General features: G+C 38.9%; 1 protein-coding gene across 5 annotated transcripts in view; it reads left to right on the forward strand.

Moving 5' to 3' along the window:
• The window catches only part of kif13bb (kinesin family member 13Bb), a 48,766-nt gene extending 30,298 nt beyond the window's left edge, over positions 1-18,468 (forward strand). For 3 of the 5 annotated variants that reach the window (XM_079639573.1, XM_079639574.1, XM_079639577.1), the window contains 16 exons: positions 2,136-2,165; positions 2,805-2,904; positions 3,002-3,128; positions 6,356-6,411; positions 6,825-6,943; positions 8,422-8,598; positions 8,684-8,776; positions 9,333-9,482; positions 9,679-9,756; positions 9,849-9,893; positions 10,097-10,193; positions 12,012-12,145; positions 12,412-12,471; positions 13,202-13,348; positions 13,488-14,700; positions 17,628-18,468. In XM_079639573.1, coding sequence (XP_079495699.1) covers positions 2,136-2,165; positions 2,805-2,904; positions 3,002-3,128; positions 6,356-6,411; positions 6,825-6,943; positions 8,422-8,598; positions 8,684-8,776; positions 9,333-9,482; positions 9,679-9,756; positions 9,849-9,893; positions 10,097-10,193; positions 12,012-12,145; positions 12,412-12,471; positions 13,202-13,348; positions 13,488-14,700; positions 17,628-17,860 — 2,859 coding nt within the window. In that variant the 3' untranslated portion in view covers positions 17,861-18,468. The remainder of the gene's footprint in view (positions 1-2,135; positions 2,166-2,804; positions 2,905-3,001; positions 3,129-6,355; positions 6,412-6,824; positions 6,944-8,421; positions 8,599-8,683; positions 8,777-9,332; positions 9,483-9,678; positions 9,757-9,848; positions 9,894-10,096; positions 10,194-12,011; positions 12,146-12,411; positions 12,472-13,201; positions 13,349-13,487; positions 14,701-17,627) is intronic. The other 2 variants (XM_079639576.1, XM_079639575.1) reach the window with 1 other exon arrangement.
• Positions 18,469-18,519: the final 51 nt, after the last annotated feature.

An 18,519-nucleotide genomic window follows, 5' to 3' on the forward strand; every position in this document is an offset into this window, starting at 1 on the left:
TGGCTAACGTCAGTGCCTATGCATCAATTATTAACGCCCCCAGCCAGAACGTTTGCGGATTCGGCGTAACTGTTTAATAGCGGGTGATGCATGCGAAGCGATGGCTCTTGCAATGATAAAACCTTATTATGTTTGAGCCAGAATCAGAGGAAAATGAACGATCACCACAACAACGAAGACTGGATCAGCCCGTGTCCACATGGAAAGTGAAACTATTCAGCCCGTGTCCACATGGAAAGTGAAACTATTTTGAATTAATAAAAAAAAATTAACCCGAGACACTTGAAAACAGATTATTGTTGCATAATTATCATATAGCCTAATTTGCTAACAGTTTAACATTATTTAACTAATTCCAATGAAATGATAGGGTGTACCACGGACAAAAATGCATGCACAGGCCATATTTGAAGATGCAGCATTGATAAAGGCAACATTTTTAATTTTCTATCACATGTAGGCCTACTAGAAAGGCGACATATTTTCAAGATTCTCTTATACAAATGTGTTTATATTAGCCATGGTAAAAAGTAAGTTTGCGTCGTCGTTGTTGAGCCCAGAATATTCGGCACGGACTTATCTTTGAGCAACAGTTTTCTGGCAAAGCCAAGCATCATATTGGGATTTTTTCCTCAAAACAGTCATCCTTAAATGTAAAGAACAAACGCTTAAACTAACACTGCCGTGACTGGGACGTCCGCAAAAAATAAAGTGCATCCATTTTTTTCCCTGACGACTGGATCTTTCAGCGTATTTAAAAAGTAGTTTAAAGTTTTAAATACATTACTTACAGTTTGCGTCGTCGATGTTGAGCCCAGAACAGTCGGCACGGACTTATCTTTGAGCAACAGTTTTCTGGCAAAGCTCAAAACCGTCATCCTTCACATGTATAGAACACACGCTTAAACTAACACTGCCGTGACTGAGACGTCTGCAAAAAATAAAGTGCATCCATTTTTCCCTGACGACTGGATCTTTCGCAGCGTATTCAAAGATGTTGTTTGTCCACAGCCAGGAACAGCACATCTGCGGCATCGTCATTTCCCTGTACACAGACCCACTCGCTGTCCGTCGACTGAACACTTGTGAGGCGCGCGGCGCGCGGGCGCGACAACGATATGAAATGAGCGTAGGTGTCTTGCGCTTAAAGCGTAGCTGTCTTGTGCTGGAGGCGGTCTATATGCAAACGCTGGTACGTCACTTCGCACCGTGACGTCACTTCTCACCATGGATCCAGAACGAGCTGTATTTAGAGCTTGATTAAATAAATGATTCGTTTATAATGGGGAGGACGTCTTAAGCTATGAAACTTGCAGGACGTTTTAATGGTACAAAGACCTCTTATATACCAAAAGATCAAGGCAAATTTGGTTTCTCATGTCATGACCCCTTTAATATGTTGAATTAGCTTTTATTTTTACATCTTCTTTAATGTTTATTATTTTGGCTTAAGTTGTGCTTTTGTAATTTTTATTAGGTATTTTTTATATTGATTTATTATATATACACACACACACGCACATATATATATATATATATATATATATAAACACACACAAAAACATGAATATGTGTGTGTATGTATTAGTTTTTATTTATTTCCAGTTAGTAATTTTAGTGTCTAAACTTATTTTAGTTAGTTGCAGAGAAAGTATTTCTGACATTTGGTTTGTTTTTCATCTTTTATTTGTATTTTATTTTAGTTCAGCTTTAAGATCATTTTTGTTAATTTAAATAGTTTTAGTTTGGTTAATGATGATAGCACTGATGCCATTATACACCTTTATTAATAGTTATGCCACTTGCATAACATAGTAAATAGTTTACAACTTTAACAGTTTAATGCTTTAATATGTAACCAAAATGACAATTTCTGCATAATAATTTAGCTGGTCACATGTAATTGAGGCTTATATAAAACTACTTTTGAAAATTGCACACTTGGCTCTACTCCGAGTTCACCATGCATGCTCTTATTGTTTGAGAGCTAAAGGAAGCGTGGTGCTGAAAGCCCTTATATGGGCGTGTCTTATGCTAATTACTGATCGCAGGCTCACGCCTCCTTATTCAGAACAGAATCTGAATCGATCAACATCAGAATCGTGACTCAAAGTTTTTCTGTCTTATTTTTGAAGGTGGGAGATAAAGACGTGGACAGTTATCAGGTAATGATTTTCAGGCTTTTTTTTATATATATGTAAATTATGTCTGTGATGATTGGCTAACCTCTGTGAACCTTTGTGGAGTTTTCACTGTCATCATGTAAATGTGAGCTGATACGTAAATGTAGATGGTTGTATGTTAATGATGCTACGTTATTATAACTCTTATTTTTCTAAATAATTGTGGTCTGTAAGATTTTTTTTTTAATATATATATATATAAATGTGTTGTTTATATTTATAGTATAGTAATACTTCAGCAAGAATGCATTAAATTGGTCAAAAGTGACAGTAAAGACATGTATTATGTTACAACATATTTATATAAAAAAATGCTGTTGTTTTGAACTGTCTATTCATCAAAGAATCCTGAAAAATGAAATATTAAGCTGTTTTCAACATTGATAATAATAATAATAATCATAAATGTTTCTTGAGCAGCAAATCATCATATTATACTGATTTCTGAAGGATCATGTGACTCTGAAGACTGGAGTAATGATGCTGAAAATTCAGCTTTGCATTTTAGAATATAATCAAATACCAAAGTTATTTTAAATTGTAATAAAATTTCACAATATTACTGTTTTTTACTGTATTTTATAATATAACAGTGTGTTTTCTGCATGCTTCTCCCTGTAGGAGTTTGATCTGGAGAGACTCCGGGCTCAGTGGCTCATGGCTCTCACTGAACGACAGGAATATCTGGACCAACGTCTCCAGAAACTTGTTGGCAAGCAAGGTAGGAACCCATCAAACGTGTCTCCGCTTGTGTACGAGATTCAGGGACATCCCTGATGGACACAGGAGAGAAGTGATCTTTCTTCTGACGTGTGTAGATAAGTCAGAAGAGGACGTGGAGAGCGAGTCGCAGCTGCTGGAGTGCCGTCTCACACTGACCGAGGAGAGAAACGCTGTGCTGGTGCCCTCTGCTGGCAGCGGTATCCCAGGAGCCCCTGCGGAGTGGTAGATGCACTTCAGTTCTTCCACGTTCATATGTTATGCTTTGATGGTTCTAGGACATCATAGGACTAACCGTATCTAACCATAACCACTTTCTAAGGGTCGTGACTCACCAAAACATCTCTCTCTCATCTCTCCGACAGCGAGTGACCAGTGTTGTGCCTGAACTCGTTCATATTTTGGGCGAACGTGAACTGAACGTACTGTATTACTGCCTGATGAACGTTTCTGTGAACTCGTTCATTCTGGTGTCGGTTGTAAGCCGCGCTATATTGGTCCAATGAGGGTTTCCAATTATACGGGGAAGGTTTCTTGCACGTTCTGTCTTTCTAGCATCTCAAAGTAATTTGGGTTAAATGCAATACATTTCTCATATGTGTTTACTCGTTATTTCATCTGACTCCATAAATGAAAGGTTTTGATAATATCTATACATCACTAATAGTGAGCGAATGTTTGACTATTACTTTTAAACCATTAAATGAACAAGGTCAGAATCAGTTTGAATAATCAAATGTAACAATTTATTAAATCAGGTATCAGGTCAATTGTATAATCAATTCAAAGATAATCAATACAAAACATGAATATAAAGAAGAGATGCGAACCCAACCTGAATAAATACATGTTGGCTGGGAGTCTCCATTAAATAGCCAAAACCTCTTTCATATGTTAACAATGGGAATTTACATTCAGAGTTGACACCTTTTGGGGGTAGGAGACCATTTGCTTAGAGACAACCTTCCTTTGTGTGCCGGTTTCTCTAAACTTCTCAAAACCTGATTTCGTTTTGTTTAACTTAGTTGGAAATGAGACATTTGTACCACTCACTCTGAGACATTTAAAATGATACTAAACATAATAATCATTCACATTAAACCACATATATATTCTTGTGTGAGTCTTTAGGCGTGAGAGGGAGTGAGACTGTATGGGGGAGGTCAGATGTTAATTTCCAGCAAGGTCCTTTGTTTCATAGACCAGTTTATCTCTCCAACCAGTTTCTCCAGCCTTACATGGTGAACGGCACGCTCTCTCAGTTTAACTTCGTTCAATAGGGTGCCAGATTTCTATAGAGCCTTCCAGGCAAAAAATGGCTAAAACACCCCGTAAACGGGCCTTAATATGTAGCGGAAAAAACACCCAATCTGGCAACACCAACCGCCAGTGTCGACTGACTCTCTTGTTCGATCTCGTTCATCTTTTTTCTGAGTCATTTCGTTCATTTAAGGGGCATTAAATGTTATACTATTAACTGGCAAATTCCCCGAACACATCCGCTTACGCAATCTTGATCATATTCTGAATTATTAAATCATTATAATGCAGTCAAAAATCGTTTACAGGGAGCATAAATAATTACTTTACCTTCTGAGTCTTTCATTCATTTGTCACGTGACAGACGCAATGAACGGATTCATGAACGACTCATCACTAAAGTCAAAACAAAAAGCAGCATGTAGGCGTCGTATGATCATTTAAACCAGTTTTATGACGAGGTCGGTGAGGATGGGAAACGTCTGACGCACAGCTTCAGTGTTAAAACTGATCAAATAATTGCTGTGGTTCTATATGGGCTGTGGCAATCATTTTGAAAAAGAATAGCTCACAGCAACATGAAAAAAAAGAACTATGAACTAGTTCATTTTAAAATTTGTGAACTGAACTTTGAACTAGTTCATGTAGAAAGTGAACTTTCCCAACACTGCAAGTGACACAAACCCGCCTTTCCTCACACACTCGTTTCATTTGCTCCGGATTATGAATATTGTTGGTGTTGCAGGGCTTGAGTTTCGGCGTGGGATTGCGCTTATTGTGCATGATGTGACTCATTCCCGCAGATTTTGGTGCACGCTGCGCACATAAAGCCGCCTCTCTTATTTTTCGCTGCTTATTGCACTTAAACAGTCAATACTTACAAAATAATGTCAAAATGCAGGTCTTGGCGAGTATTCCCGTGTAAACCATTGTTTTAAGTGAACGTAAAGAGTAGAGAAATAAAACGCGTGTGTAACAGTATAATGGATCCGTGCGTCATGTCTTAAAGTGACAGCAGCCTAATATACCTGCTGACAAATTATGAGATCATGTGACCCTGGATCACAAAACCAGTCTGGAGTCGCACGGGTATATCTGTGGCAATAGCCAACAATACATTGTATGGGTCTGTTGTGGCAAAAATTATTTTTTATACATCATCACTGCGTAAGAGACACGTTCCCAGTCACCACACAGAAGTTACCCTGTGAAGTGAGTGAGACGCCGAAGGGGAGGGCTGCGCACATTTTATACCCATTTCAAGGTCTTCAGTTGCTCTTCCTAGTAGTTTTCCACAGACCAAGGACCCATTACTGCTACAATTTATCACTAGTTGACCCTTAAGCCCCCGCCCAAACTAGATGACCTCTGACCTCTGCCCAGCCGTTCCCAGTGTCTCGCTCCTTCACTTCAGGTGTATAAACATACATAAATTTCAGTACAAGTGAGAGACACATATCTGACATTCTTTGAATCATCTATATTTTACTAGAGATCAATCAATATCATAAAATTGCCACCACAGGTCAAAATGATCATTTTTCTTTTATGTCAAAAATCATTAGGATATTAAGTAAAGATCATGTTTCATGAAGATATTTAGTAAATTTCCTACTGTAAGTATATACAGTAAAACATGTTTTTTTGTGAGTGAATGCAGCACAATCGTGAACATAAATGCACAACTTTAAAGGAGATTTTCTCAATGTTTAGATGTTTTTTTGCTCCCTCAGATTCCAGATCTTGGCCAATTATTGTCCTATCATAACAAACCATACATCAATGGAAAGCTTATTTATTCAGCTTTCAGATGATATATAAATCTCAATTTTAAAAAATTGACCCATGTGACTGGTTTTGTGGTCCAGGGTCACATATTAAAATATGGTATCAATGTCAAAATTCTGGCCAGTGAAAATGTTGAGTGGCTTTTCCTCACCGTTCTGCACATGCTAGTTGACAGGCGCGTGTAGTCCTTTGGGTTTGTTCAAGCGCAGCTTGTTGTCCGAGACGCAGCCGATGTGAGACTACAACACAATCGGCTTTTGTCGCTGCAGTTCTTGGTGTGTCACAGCCTAACAGTTCAAGTTCTAGAACAAAAAAATCGAACAATCTGATTGGTTGATAGGAATGTTGTTGTGCCGATTCTTCACATGAGCCTTTTTGTCACTGTCTGGCCCCCGTTCCTGCAGGGTTCCTGTGCCAGGGATGGAGAACCACATCCCAGTCATCTTCCTGGGCCTCAGCGGTAAATATTTGTAGTTTTTATTAGGTATTTTATATAATTTTAGTTTGAGTTCACTTTTAGTTTTTATTTATTTCCAGTTAGTCATTTTAGTGCTTCAATTTATACTTACGGTATTTTAGTTAGTTGCCCAGGGAACGTTTCTAACATTTAGTTTTTCATCATTTGTATTTTATTTTATTTTATTTCCGCTTTATTAAGAACATTTTTGTTAATTTAGTTTAACAATAATAGCCCTGATGTTATGTGACCATTAACTGACATCAGAGAGCTGTGAAAATGTGAATTCTGTCAAATGACTTCAATATGAACAAAATCTCACAGGGACTTTTGAGTAAACTATTTTCCATCACTGGTTCAGCTTTTCATCTTTTCTCCCGATCCTCATCCTGACTTGTTTGGTCTGTCATCTACAGCTGATGACTTCTATGATCATCTGTCGGCTCCTCTAGCTGGAGGTCTGGATGCTGTGCTGAACAGAGAAGATAAAGATGATTTCATAGATTTACAGATGGTCAAACACCACGAGAGTGAGGTGAGCAATATTCTGCATCATGATATCCCACACTGTGAAATACAACCGGGAGTTTCCAGTGTCAACTCATTTTTCCTGTCCTCGCTAAAACTGATATGCCACAATATTACAGCCAATCATAATGCATCTGATATTTAAAACAATCTCTTCTAGTTTGAGGCATTTCCAAATGAAAAAGGACATAAACAAAAAAAGAGAAAAACATCCAGAACACCATAGCAACATGATAAAAAGACTGAGCACCTTAGCAACCATCCAGAACACCACAGCAACATAAAAACACAGAGAGCACCTTAGCAACTCCCTGGCAACCATCCAGAACACCACAGCGACATAAAAACACTGAGAGCACCTTAGCAACTCCCTAGCAACCATCCAAAACACCACAGCAACATAAAAACACAGAGAGCACCTTAGCAACTCCCTAGCAACCATCCAGAACATTACAGCAACATAAAAACACAGAGAACACCTTAGCAACCATCCAGAACACCACAGCAACATAAAAACACTGAGACCACCTTAGCAACTCCCTAGTAACCATCCAGAACACCACAGCAACATAAAAACAATGAGAGCACCTTAGCAACTCCCTAGCAACTATCCAAAACACCACAGTAACATAAAAACACTGCAAGTACATTAGCAACTCCTTAGCAACCATCTAGAACACCACAGCAACATAAAAACACTGAGAGCACCTTAGTAACTCCCTAGCAACCATCCAAAACAACATAAAACACTGAGAGCACCTTATCAACTCCCTAGTAACCATCCAGAACACCACAGCAACATAAAAACACTGAGAGCACCTTAGCAACTCCCTAGCAACCATCCAAAACTACATAAAACACTGAGAGCACCTTATCAACTCCCTAGCAACCATCCAGAACACCACAGCAACATAAAAACACCGAGAGCACCTTAGCAACTCCCTGGCAACCATCCAGAACACCACAGCGACATAAAAACACTGAGAGCACCTTAGCAACTCCCTAGCAACCATCCAAAACACCACAGCAACATAAAAACACTGAGAGCACCTTAGCAACTCCCTAGCAACCATCCAAAACACCACAGCAACATAAAAATACTGAGAGTACAGTAGCAACTCCTTAGCAACCATCCAGACCACAGCAACATAAAAACACTGAGAGCACCTTTGAAACTCCCTAGCAACCATCCAAAATGCCATAGCAAAATGACAAAAACATTGAAAGCACCTTAGCAACTCCCCAGTGACCACTCAGAACACCACAGCAACATAAAAACACTGAGAGCACCTTAACTCACTAACAACCATCCATCCAGAACACCATAGCAACATGTTAGAACACCTTAGCAATGCCCTAGAACCACTTATAATATCTAAAAAGAAAACACCGTTGCATATCTGGATGCAATGTATTTGCTTGAATTAAAAAAGTGTTTAAAAAAAGTTTTGATTTGTGATGTCCGAGTCATCTCTCTCCTCGCAGGTGAAGGCAGAGGCATCATGGGACTGCACCGCTCACAACAGTCCGGAGCTAAATCGAGCAACAGGGCCGGATCAGAGGGTTTACCTCACCGTCCGCATCGTCGTTCTGCTCAGTCATCCCGCACAAATGCAGCTGGTCCTACGCAAACGCATCTGTGTGAACCTCACCGGACGACAGGTGGGACAGTTCATATGATAATGTCTATAAATGATGATGTTATTTTTGTGCTTTGCTTTTTATTGATCTGATCTCTGGCCTGCAGGGTTTTGCTCAGAGTCTGTTTAGGAGGATGTCTCCCCGCAGCTCAATTCACGGCTGTGGAGTCACGTTTGAGATCGTCTCCAATATCCCAGGGGTACGCGAAGCACATGACCAACAGTCTCTTGACCAGACTATATATTTTAGACTATATGCTATTGTTCATAAGTTTGGGGTCAGTAAGGTTTTTTTATGTTTTTGAAAGAAGTCTCTTCTGCTCACCAAAGCTGCATTTATTTAATAAAAAATACAGTAAAAACATTACAATTGTGAAATATTATTACAATTTAAAATAATTGTTTTCTATTTGACTATATTTTAAAGTGTAATTTATTCCTGTGATCAAAGCTGTATTTTCAGCATCATTACTCCAGGCTTCAGTGTCACGACATGATCCTTCAGAAATCAGTATATGATGATGATTTGATGCTGAAAAAAATGTCTGATTATTACCAATGTTGAAAATAGGTTTCATTTATTTGAAATCCAGGAAATCAAAATCTTTTATAACATTATAAGTCTCTTTACTGTCACTTTTTATCAATTTAATGCATCCTTGCTCAATAAAAGTTTTTTTTTTTTACCCTTTCTGAAACCCAAACTTTTGTACATGAGTGACAGAAACTGGTGTGTGTGTGTGTGTGTGTTCACAGGACATGCAGGGCTCTGAGGACAGGGAGATGCTCGCCCGACTGGCCACCAGCACTGACAACCTAGGAACCGACAGTGAAGCCGCCATTGAGAAATACCTGCGGAGTGTGTTAGCCGTGGACAACATCCTCACGCTGGACCGTCTCAGACAGGTCAGACATGCGTCATGGTCCCCAGAGCTGTTATATTCTTATTTAGGCATATATACCACCCATACAACACTTATTATGTACATGCAGTATTGTATCAATGGTATATATGTCTAAATAAGAACATAAAAGCTCTGGTTTTTGCTACATACTATAAAGTACATTTACATGTGTCGTATTTGTATTTTGGTGCATTCAGGAGGTTTCAGTGAGGGAACATCTGAGAGATAAAGGAAAGATTCCCAAACGCTGCCTCAGTTCACCCAATATACCCCGGGTAAGACCTGAACTACACCTTTGAGCATAAATTCATCATGTAAATCAGCTAAACTTAAACCAGACGTGAAACCCGATCTGTTTATTTTTCAGCTCTCTGGCAGCAGGAAAGATCTGTCCACCAGCCAAGACTATAAAGTGAGGGGAAAAAACGGCTTAAATAGTGGTTTTGTGTCACAGTTTGGTAAATACTTACAGTATATGCCACTATTTTTCACAATTGGTCACTCAGGAACATCAAGTATACTCTGCATTTTAGTCATTTGTATCATTTTTTCCTGTCCATGCAGATGTTCAGCTTGTTTACCGGTGGTTTGTGTCTGTGCTTTGACTTTCTTTAGGGTGTTTGGGACGGTCAGCTGGAGATTTCTGTGCCTACATCATCCCCAAAGAGTACATCTCACCCATCATCAATACAGAGTCTAAACTCAGAGCCAGGTATCTGTCCTCTTCCCCTCTGCTGTCTGACACCTGTGGTAGATTTGTCTTTTTTGCACCTGACCGTAGTCCCCGAACGTCTGCAGTCGACGTTAGTTTCTCTGGGTCCCCTAACTCTAACTTAAAGCTACACTGTGTGATTTTTACCCCCATCTAGCGGTGAAAAGGTATATGACCATCCAGTGAATATTAGTTTCTGTTCCTCTCAATTCCGATTTCGTTTTAACTCCTACGGTGGCCAATGTAGTCCAAGATTAACATGGCTTCCAGTTCGACCTCGTCCATGAGTATTCCTTCAAGTGATGATGTTACTTTAGGAAACTATTATAATTTGCAGTAATTTAATTTGTCAGTTAACATATAGGTTATGACATCTATGTAAAATGAATAATAGCTTTATGTTTTCGTTATTTTTTTACCATTTCATTGCTAACATCAGCTATCAGGTTCCCAGACGAATGCAAGCTAATCTTAGTAAAGTAACTTTTATCAGTGCTATCGTTATTCTGTTATTCGACATCACTAGCGTAAGGCAAAGTTTACATTGTAGGCTATATAATTTTCTCCGTGAGCAGAGATCAGTTGATGTGACGGAGGTGCGAGGGAGAGGGAGAGGGAGAGGTAGAGGGAAAGGAAAAAATAAAAACAGGGCCGGTGCCAGTGAATTGCGGAGACGCGAAAGGCGAAGCTTGAATTAACGGGTATGTCCCTCTTTGGCTAATGTACTTTCAAGATGGAGGGGCAACATGGCGACCGACATTCGAACCCCTCACCCGTATGTATTTTCAATGGCATATTATACACTCACGAGAATACTTTATTACTTGAACAAAGTAAATATACATTAATGAGCACATATATTTTTGAAAGAACTAAGTGTTTTTAGCTAAGAATAAACTAAAAAAGTTACACAGTGTAGCTTTAATGGACAGACAGACTTCAGCAAATGTCCTCAAAATGCTTCAATCACGGCCGGTTCTCGAGCATTTCTCAGAGAATCTCACCCAAAAAGAATAATACATCAGGTTTTATAGGATAAAGACTGACACAACAATAAGATCGTGACTAACTCATGACTTAACATATCACCTTCTATCAATATGATTGGTTCAATTTGTAAAAGCAAGCATAAATGATCTCAAATCATCAGAAAAAAAACAAAGAAAAGGGTTAAGAGTTCAGTTGATTACTCAATATGTCATGAGATAATGCAGACAGGATATTTTTTGATATCATCATGGTCAGCACTTCAGAGTTTTCCATGGACACAATATTCAAAGAACAGAACGTTTTAGTTCATTGTGTTAGATTGTTAGGCCTAAAAGGGGAAGTAAGGTTTAGATGTTATAATCATGGTTAGTTTACTATCTTATCTATTAAAATCCATCACACACCTTTACAGGTGAAGCAGAGGTTACACTACCATAGCATAGCATCATAATAAAAAACAGCCAGAACACCTTAGCAACACTCTAGCGACCAGCTACACCTCTCTAGCACCATGTCAGCAAGCACCACATTTCTTCAGATAACTTAGGTTTCAAGATGTCTGGCTGCTGATTATGTGTCTTTGACCTGCTGGTCTGTGCATGTACTCGGCACTGCATGGCGCTTTGTGTTAAATGTAAATAAAGTAAAACGGTAGCAGATAAAAGGCATTAAGTGCTTTATTCAGCCGATGGAGGCGCTGGTCTGCTTCTGTATTTTTGTTAATGCTTTATTTATGCTTTGCACTCTTGTTTGCTCTAATGGGTTTCCTGCTCTTTTCTCCTCTGCTTTTCCTCTCTTCTGCCGCTTCTTAAACCCGTGTCCCTGCAGGTCTCTCAGGATTTGCTGCGTCTTATTTCTCCCCAGTGAAAGCTCTGGTGTCTCCAGTCCCCAAGATGTTCATGTCTCTGTTATCCAAGAAAGATGAGAAGAAAGAGCCACCTCCTCCTCCTGCCTTTGAGCAGGTAAAACTCCTGCTGACTTAACATACTTCACTAATTATTTTTAGAATTAGAAATGCATAACATAGTATTACCATGGCACAGTATGTTTGTAAAACTATTTGGTTTTGGTAGTTTATTGTTCATTATTGTAGATATGTCTCATCTGTATTTAAAATTGAATAATAATAAAACATTGAAAAATAATTGCAATAAGTTGTTTGGCAAAATGTGTGGTATTCCTGGTAAAACACTCAATAATATTTGTATTGCCCTTTAATTTCACCCAGATTGTGCCACGTATTATTGTGCAGTCTGTCAGTCTTGAAGACATCAACAGCTGTGAAATGGTTAGTATGTTCGGTTCAAACCTGAAAAGCAAAATATATAAATGTATATTATATAACATTTGTACATTTAAAATATTAAATATTAATATAATTAATATTGTTTATTTTGTATTTGTATATTAGGGCTGTCAAATTGATTAATTCTTACATAAGTGTGTGTGGCCTAAAACTAACTTTTTGCCACACCTCTCAATGGCTGGCGAATTAATAAAATTTGCCGGCCATAAATATTTTTTTACCCACCATATTATGACACCAAAATTTTAGATACCAATGCAAATTCACACTTTTCAGATATAGAAATTTAGTAAAGTAATCAAATGTAAAATAACTGCACAGATCCAATATACAGATACGTATGCATTTTCTTTCTCAACACATAACTGTGAGACATAAGACATAACGGACTGTGTTTCATGAGGATACTCGCCAATACGAGCATTTTCAAGCGCAAGAAGACGTGAAAGAGCTCAATTTAGTATTTGCGTGCTTGTTCATGTTTGTTCACGTTCATATTCTCACAACATTGCTTTGTTAGAATTCATAAAAATATTACCGGCCAACTGCGATTGACACCGTTTCATATATATATATATATATATATATATATATATATATATATATATACTGTATCGTGCCAAATAATTGATATGACAGCACTAATATACATAAAATATGTTTGTGTTCGATATTGTGCGTTTGAATACATTTTGATGCTTTTATTTTGAAGACCCCAGAGGCTCCGTCAGAGGACCATGCTCAAGACAGCCGATCAGAACCTGCTTCCATTGTGCCCATATTTCCGGTTATTCATGATGGAGTAGAGACCGCTGGGACATCCAGCATTTCCTCAGAAACTACGTCTGACATCCAGATAGTAAGTGTACATGTTTATAAGCATCTCCTTATTAGTATGGTGAACAGTATCTGGTGATGTGGTGTAGTGGGTAACTTAAAAGTGTCTTTTAATACTGTGTATATTATTACTTATAGCTTGATCTCTATGATCTCCACAGAGCCATGCTATGGAAACTCCAATTTCAGAGAAACCAGAAAACGTTGAGGAGATTATGCTGCCTCTTCTTCCTCAAGAAGCTCCGATTTCTTCTGTTCCTCCAGTGGCTGAGGATCTTTCTTTGGAAGTTGAGGAGGTTCTTCCTCCATCTGTTTCTCCAGAAGTTAAGAAAACTCTACCTTGTAATCTGACTCCGGAGGTTGAAGAGGTTTTACCTACATCTGTTTCTCCAGAGGTCAGAGAGGTTACACCTCTTTCTGCTCCTTCAGAAGCTGAAGAGTCTCAAGCTCCTACTGTTCCCTCAGAGACCGAGGAGGTTTCACCTTCTTTTGCTACCCCAGTAGATCCCAAGCAAAGTCCAGTTTGTGATTCCACCTACAGCTCCATCAGTGACGTCTCAAGTGGATACATCTCCACCAGTGTCTCCACAGCGACTCTCTCCGAGTGTGCGGTCTCAAATGTTGATCCTCCTCTTCCCAACATCACTGAAGCCAAAATAGACAAGTCTACTTCCAAAAAGATTGAACCAAAAACAGACGGCGTGGTTGGGCCAACAAGCAGCACATCTCCAGAGCATCAATCAAAACTTGAACCAGCTGACCAAGAACATGGAGAACAGATGTCTACAGAATCCCAGATATCAGAGGGACACGGTCAAGTGTCTCCTCTAGATGCATCACCTCAGAAACTCATTGGTTCTGCTTCCTTGCCTCAAAAAACCAATGACCCCATTGACAATGTCGCTTCAGCCGGCCAAACATCTTGTTCAGGAACCACAGCCCCATTAGTACCATCTACACCATTAGCACCCCCAGCTGCCTCAAAACCATCTGACCCATCTGTACCAGTGAAGACTGCTAAACAGTCGGCACATTCCCAGCAATCAAGACCTGAACAAACCAACAAGTCCGCTCCGATTTCCAACCCTTTCCAAATCCACAAAATCAAGTCCTCTGGCCTGAAGTCTTTCAAAGGGATCCTGCATGAGGAAGATGAAGCGGGTAAAACTAAACACGTTGACTCTCTATCTGTGTCTCAAGAGAGATTGGAGATCATTTCGGATTCAGAGGATTCAAACCTTGAGGTTCCCGACTGGCTGAAAGAAGACGAATATGTGTCCGTGGGCGCCAATAAAACTGGAACAGTCCGTTACGTCGGACCAACCGACTTCGCAAAGGGCGTTTGGGTTGGAGTGGAGCTCGATGTTCCAGCAGGTTGGTAACGCTCTTGAACTTGCATAGATCAGTAGAGTCTGCAATACTACCGTCATGCATATCATATTCCAGTCATTGGAAAGGACATGCAATCCCATGACTAATGTTTCCTGGAGACAATAGATCCAGAGAATACCGTGTACAATACCACATTCTTGAAATACTGGCCAGGGTTGCGTTTCCCAAAAACATTGTAAGCTTAAGTAGATCGTATAGAACGGTGGTGCCAATGATCAATTTAGACTTACAATGTTTTTGGGAAATGCAGCTCTGGTCCCAAATGTTGCATTTGTTTGTGGACTTGCGGTTTCGTATGATTCAAAATGGTGCCTTTTTACACAATTTACACTTGCATAGACTTTAAAAGTGGCCCAACAACTGTTCAATTTATTAGAGATTCTATGATCAAGAAACCATTGATTTGATTTGCAAATGTTCTCTTCTCATTTGCACTACCAATTAATTCTGCTCTTCTTCATTTGTAGGTAAAACCAATGGTTTGGACTTGCGGTTTTGTATGATTCAAAATGGGGCTCACTAGTGCCTTTTTACAAAATGTACACTTGCATAGCAGTGATCGACTAACCAACTGTTCCAATTATTAGAAATGACGTCTAATCCCATGATCAATGGATCATTCATTAGGGGCCAAGGTGCGTAGGCACCTATTGTAATTGTTTGCGTTCTTATTATTCTCCTTATTCCACTCTTGGGTCTATGGCTGCCCATGGAAGCGCTTGCAGGAAAGTTATGAAATGTGGCACACAGATAAAGGACAGTCTGAATTGTCACCATAGAACATTTTGAGACTCTAGCTCAAACCTTTTAGCCCCACCAACTGTCCAAAGTTGCACTCACGTTTATGCTAATAACTTTTTAACCGTAAGGGCTAGAAACAAAATTGGTTGATACCATTAAATTATTACTAGTGATTGTATTTGATGTTTAGGCATTTTGCCTAAAATCATCTTAAAATGCTGTTAGGGAATTTATAGTTAAAGACCCAAGGACCAGATATGATTAAGACCAGGAGTTAAAAGTGCAGTCAATTTAAGACGAGAGTCAGAATTATAATAAATTAAAGAAAAAATTTAGTGAAGATAGTTTGCAGTTTCATCAGGCAGAGTGTCTTTTCATTACAAAAACCACAGCAATTACACCCTTCACTAAGGTATAAGCTACATCATTGCTTTAGGTTGAATGATTCTGAATGGCTCAGAAATAGATAAACATAGTAAATGTCCACACATGGACTGATAGACTGAAGCATATCTCCATGGTCTGTACGGCTGCCACCAGGACCCTGAGTTTGGTACGAGTGGCCCTCCGAGGTCACAGGACTGTGTGTCTAGGCATCAACATGTCGAAGAAAACAAGTCCGTCAATCTCCAATGCCACTTCTTCTTTAACCTGTAACCAAGAATACTAACACAGACACATAGCTTCTTCAAGGTTGGATTTGATCGGGCTCGAACTATAAACAGGAGACTTTTCCCAAACAAAACATCAAGATTACATGTTCTTTCTCTTAGTGAGAGGACACTTTAATATACAGTAGTCAACATTTGAAGTGGATCAAAACCTTTCATCAAAATTATACATGAATTTTGAACTATACCCGTTTTTGTCTTTGCACAACTTTGATTCACTTTTTTTGATCCACTTCAAATGTTTACTACAGTAGAACATGTAAGTAAATGCTTTAACTAAGGGGCTTTCGCACTGGGTAGTTCTAGGAACTAAGTTCCCCCGAGAACTAATGGATCCCCTAGGAACGTTTTCCTGGTTGCATTCCCACCGCCAGTAGGAACTCTGAAGTGACGTAAGCCGCTCTTGTTGTTGTGACTTTTATTTTGACGGCGCTGAGAATGCCAGCCCGACACAATAGAGCTTGCATTCTCCGTGTTCATTAGTTTACGATCTGTCTAACAATCCTGTGTAATACGTTATCAGATAAAACTGTTATACATAGAAAGTAGACAGAAATTAAAAGTTATTAGCATATGCCGTGTGGTTGATGTCCAGTGTTGCTAGCTGAGCAGAAATACATAATCATGTTTCGCTTGGTCCCCTCAAAGTTGCGTTGTATTTTCTCCTCAGCATAAAGGTTAAGAGGATAGATCAGTCTATCACTGTTTTCCATGTTCGCAGAGTAAATATATAGGCTATAATCTGTGTGTTTACAAAGCTTTTTTTAAAATGGCGGGTGCTGTTGTTTCATATGCGTTATGCCATTCCGCATACACTAACGTCACGGATAGTTCCTACAAGTACTACATCTGGGATTGTGGTATATTCTTGGGGTTTCTCCGGTAAATTTTTTACCGGTCCTATCAGCGAACCGAGGGAGTGGCTGAGAACGATGACGTTGAGGTCGTGCGCTAGTTTGAGTTGAAATTTTAAACAAATTTAAGGGTTCGTTTTTTTTAATTAAGTTGATCTTAGTTATTTGATGCTATAAAAACGGGAATTTCAGTAATTCAACTTAAAAGGTGAAACTAATATATTATATAGAAATTCAAATTTAGAATATTGAAAAGGTTTTCATAAGCTTTAAACCATAATCATCAAAATTATAACAAATAAAGGCTTGAAATATCTCACTTTGCATGTAATGAGTCTATATAATATATTAGCTTCACCTTTAAGTTGAATTACTGAAATAAATTAACTTTTGCACCATATTCTAATTTTTCGAGTTTCACATGTATATCTAATGAGTGATTGTATCAAGGTATTAATCAATATTTTTCCTTCCAACTCCCTTCAATTGCTGATTTTGGCAGTTGGTCTGATGCTCCCAGCCGTGCCGGCATGACTTATCGTGGCTTCTGTGTGCTTGGCCCCTTAATTTCTGCTTGCGGTTTTATTTTGCAGATGTTCTCCTCTCGTATGCGTCACCAAATATTTATGCTCTTCATTTCTAGGTAAAAACGATGGTTCGGTCGGCGGTCGGCAATACTTCCACTGCAACCCTGGTTACGGCGTTCTCGTGAAAGCAGATCGGGTCACGAAAGCGACGGGAACCGCTAAAAGGTCGAGGCAGAAACGCAAGCAGAACCTCTCGGGATCTAGCCCCAACTTGGCAGCCCTCACAGCGATGGCCAAAGGAGAGGCTGGAGGACGCAAGGGGGAGAACAGGAAATCGTGGGTTAGCTGAGGAAAATGCTTCCTTGTTGATGTCCTTGTTCTGAGGACTTTCTGGTGCTGCAACAGTATTGGTACGACACTGAAACACTACACTAATACTTGCACGGATGTAACTGCCATTTGATTTACTAATGCATATCTACTGTACACTACTTAGTACCTAGGGTTCAAATCCCTCATGTTTTGAGGTGTGTTTCCAGCCTCTATAAGCAGTATTTTTGGTATTATTTTTTTTAAATGTTTTTTAGTATAACAAAGTGCCCTGTTTATCTGGACCCAGTGTCAGGGAGTACCGGTATGTGCTTGTGTTGGATACCGATGGATTCACTGAGCATATCAAATTTATAATTTTACGGTATATATGGAGGTGAGAGGATTTTACCTGTGGAGATTAAAAGTGCCACAGTTTTATTCATAAATGATTGTTTTTAGTGTTATTATGGTGAATTAGTTCTGTATTTTTTCTTTGGTTTGGTTCAATTTTTTTTCTTTTTGAATGAGTAATTTATCATCAGATTGTTATTTAATTTATTTTGCAGATCAACGTAATGACAAAAAATAATAATGTTGAGGATTTTATATTGCAAAGGTGAGAGTAATAAACTTATTTTATTATCATTCCGCCTTATAAATGTCTGCATGAAATGGTGAAAGATTTTATATATACAC

Source organism: Phoxinus phoxinus (genome assembly GCF_949152265.1).
Source record: "Phoxinus phoxinus genome assembly, chromosome: 16".
Taxonomy (NCBI): domain Eukaryota; kingdom Metazoa; phylum Chordata; class Actinopteri; order Cypriniformes; family Leuciscidae; genus Phoxinus; species Phoxinus phoxinus.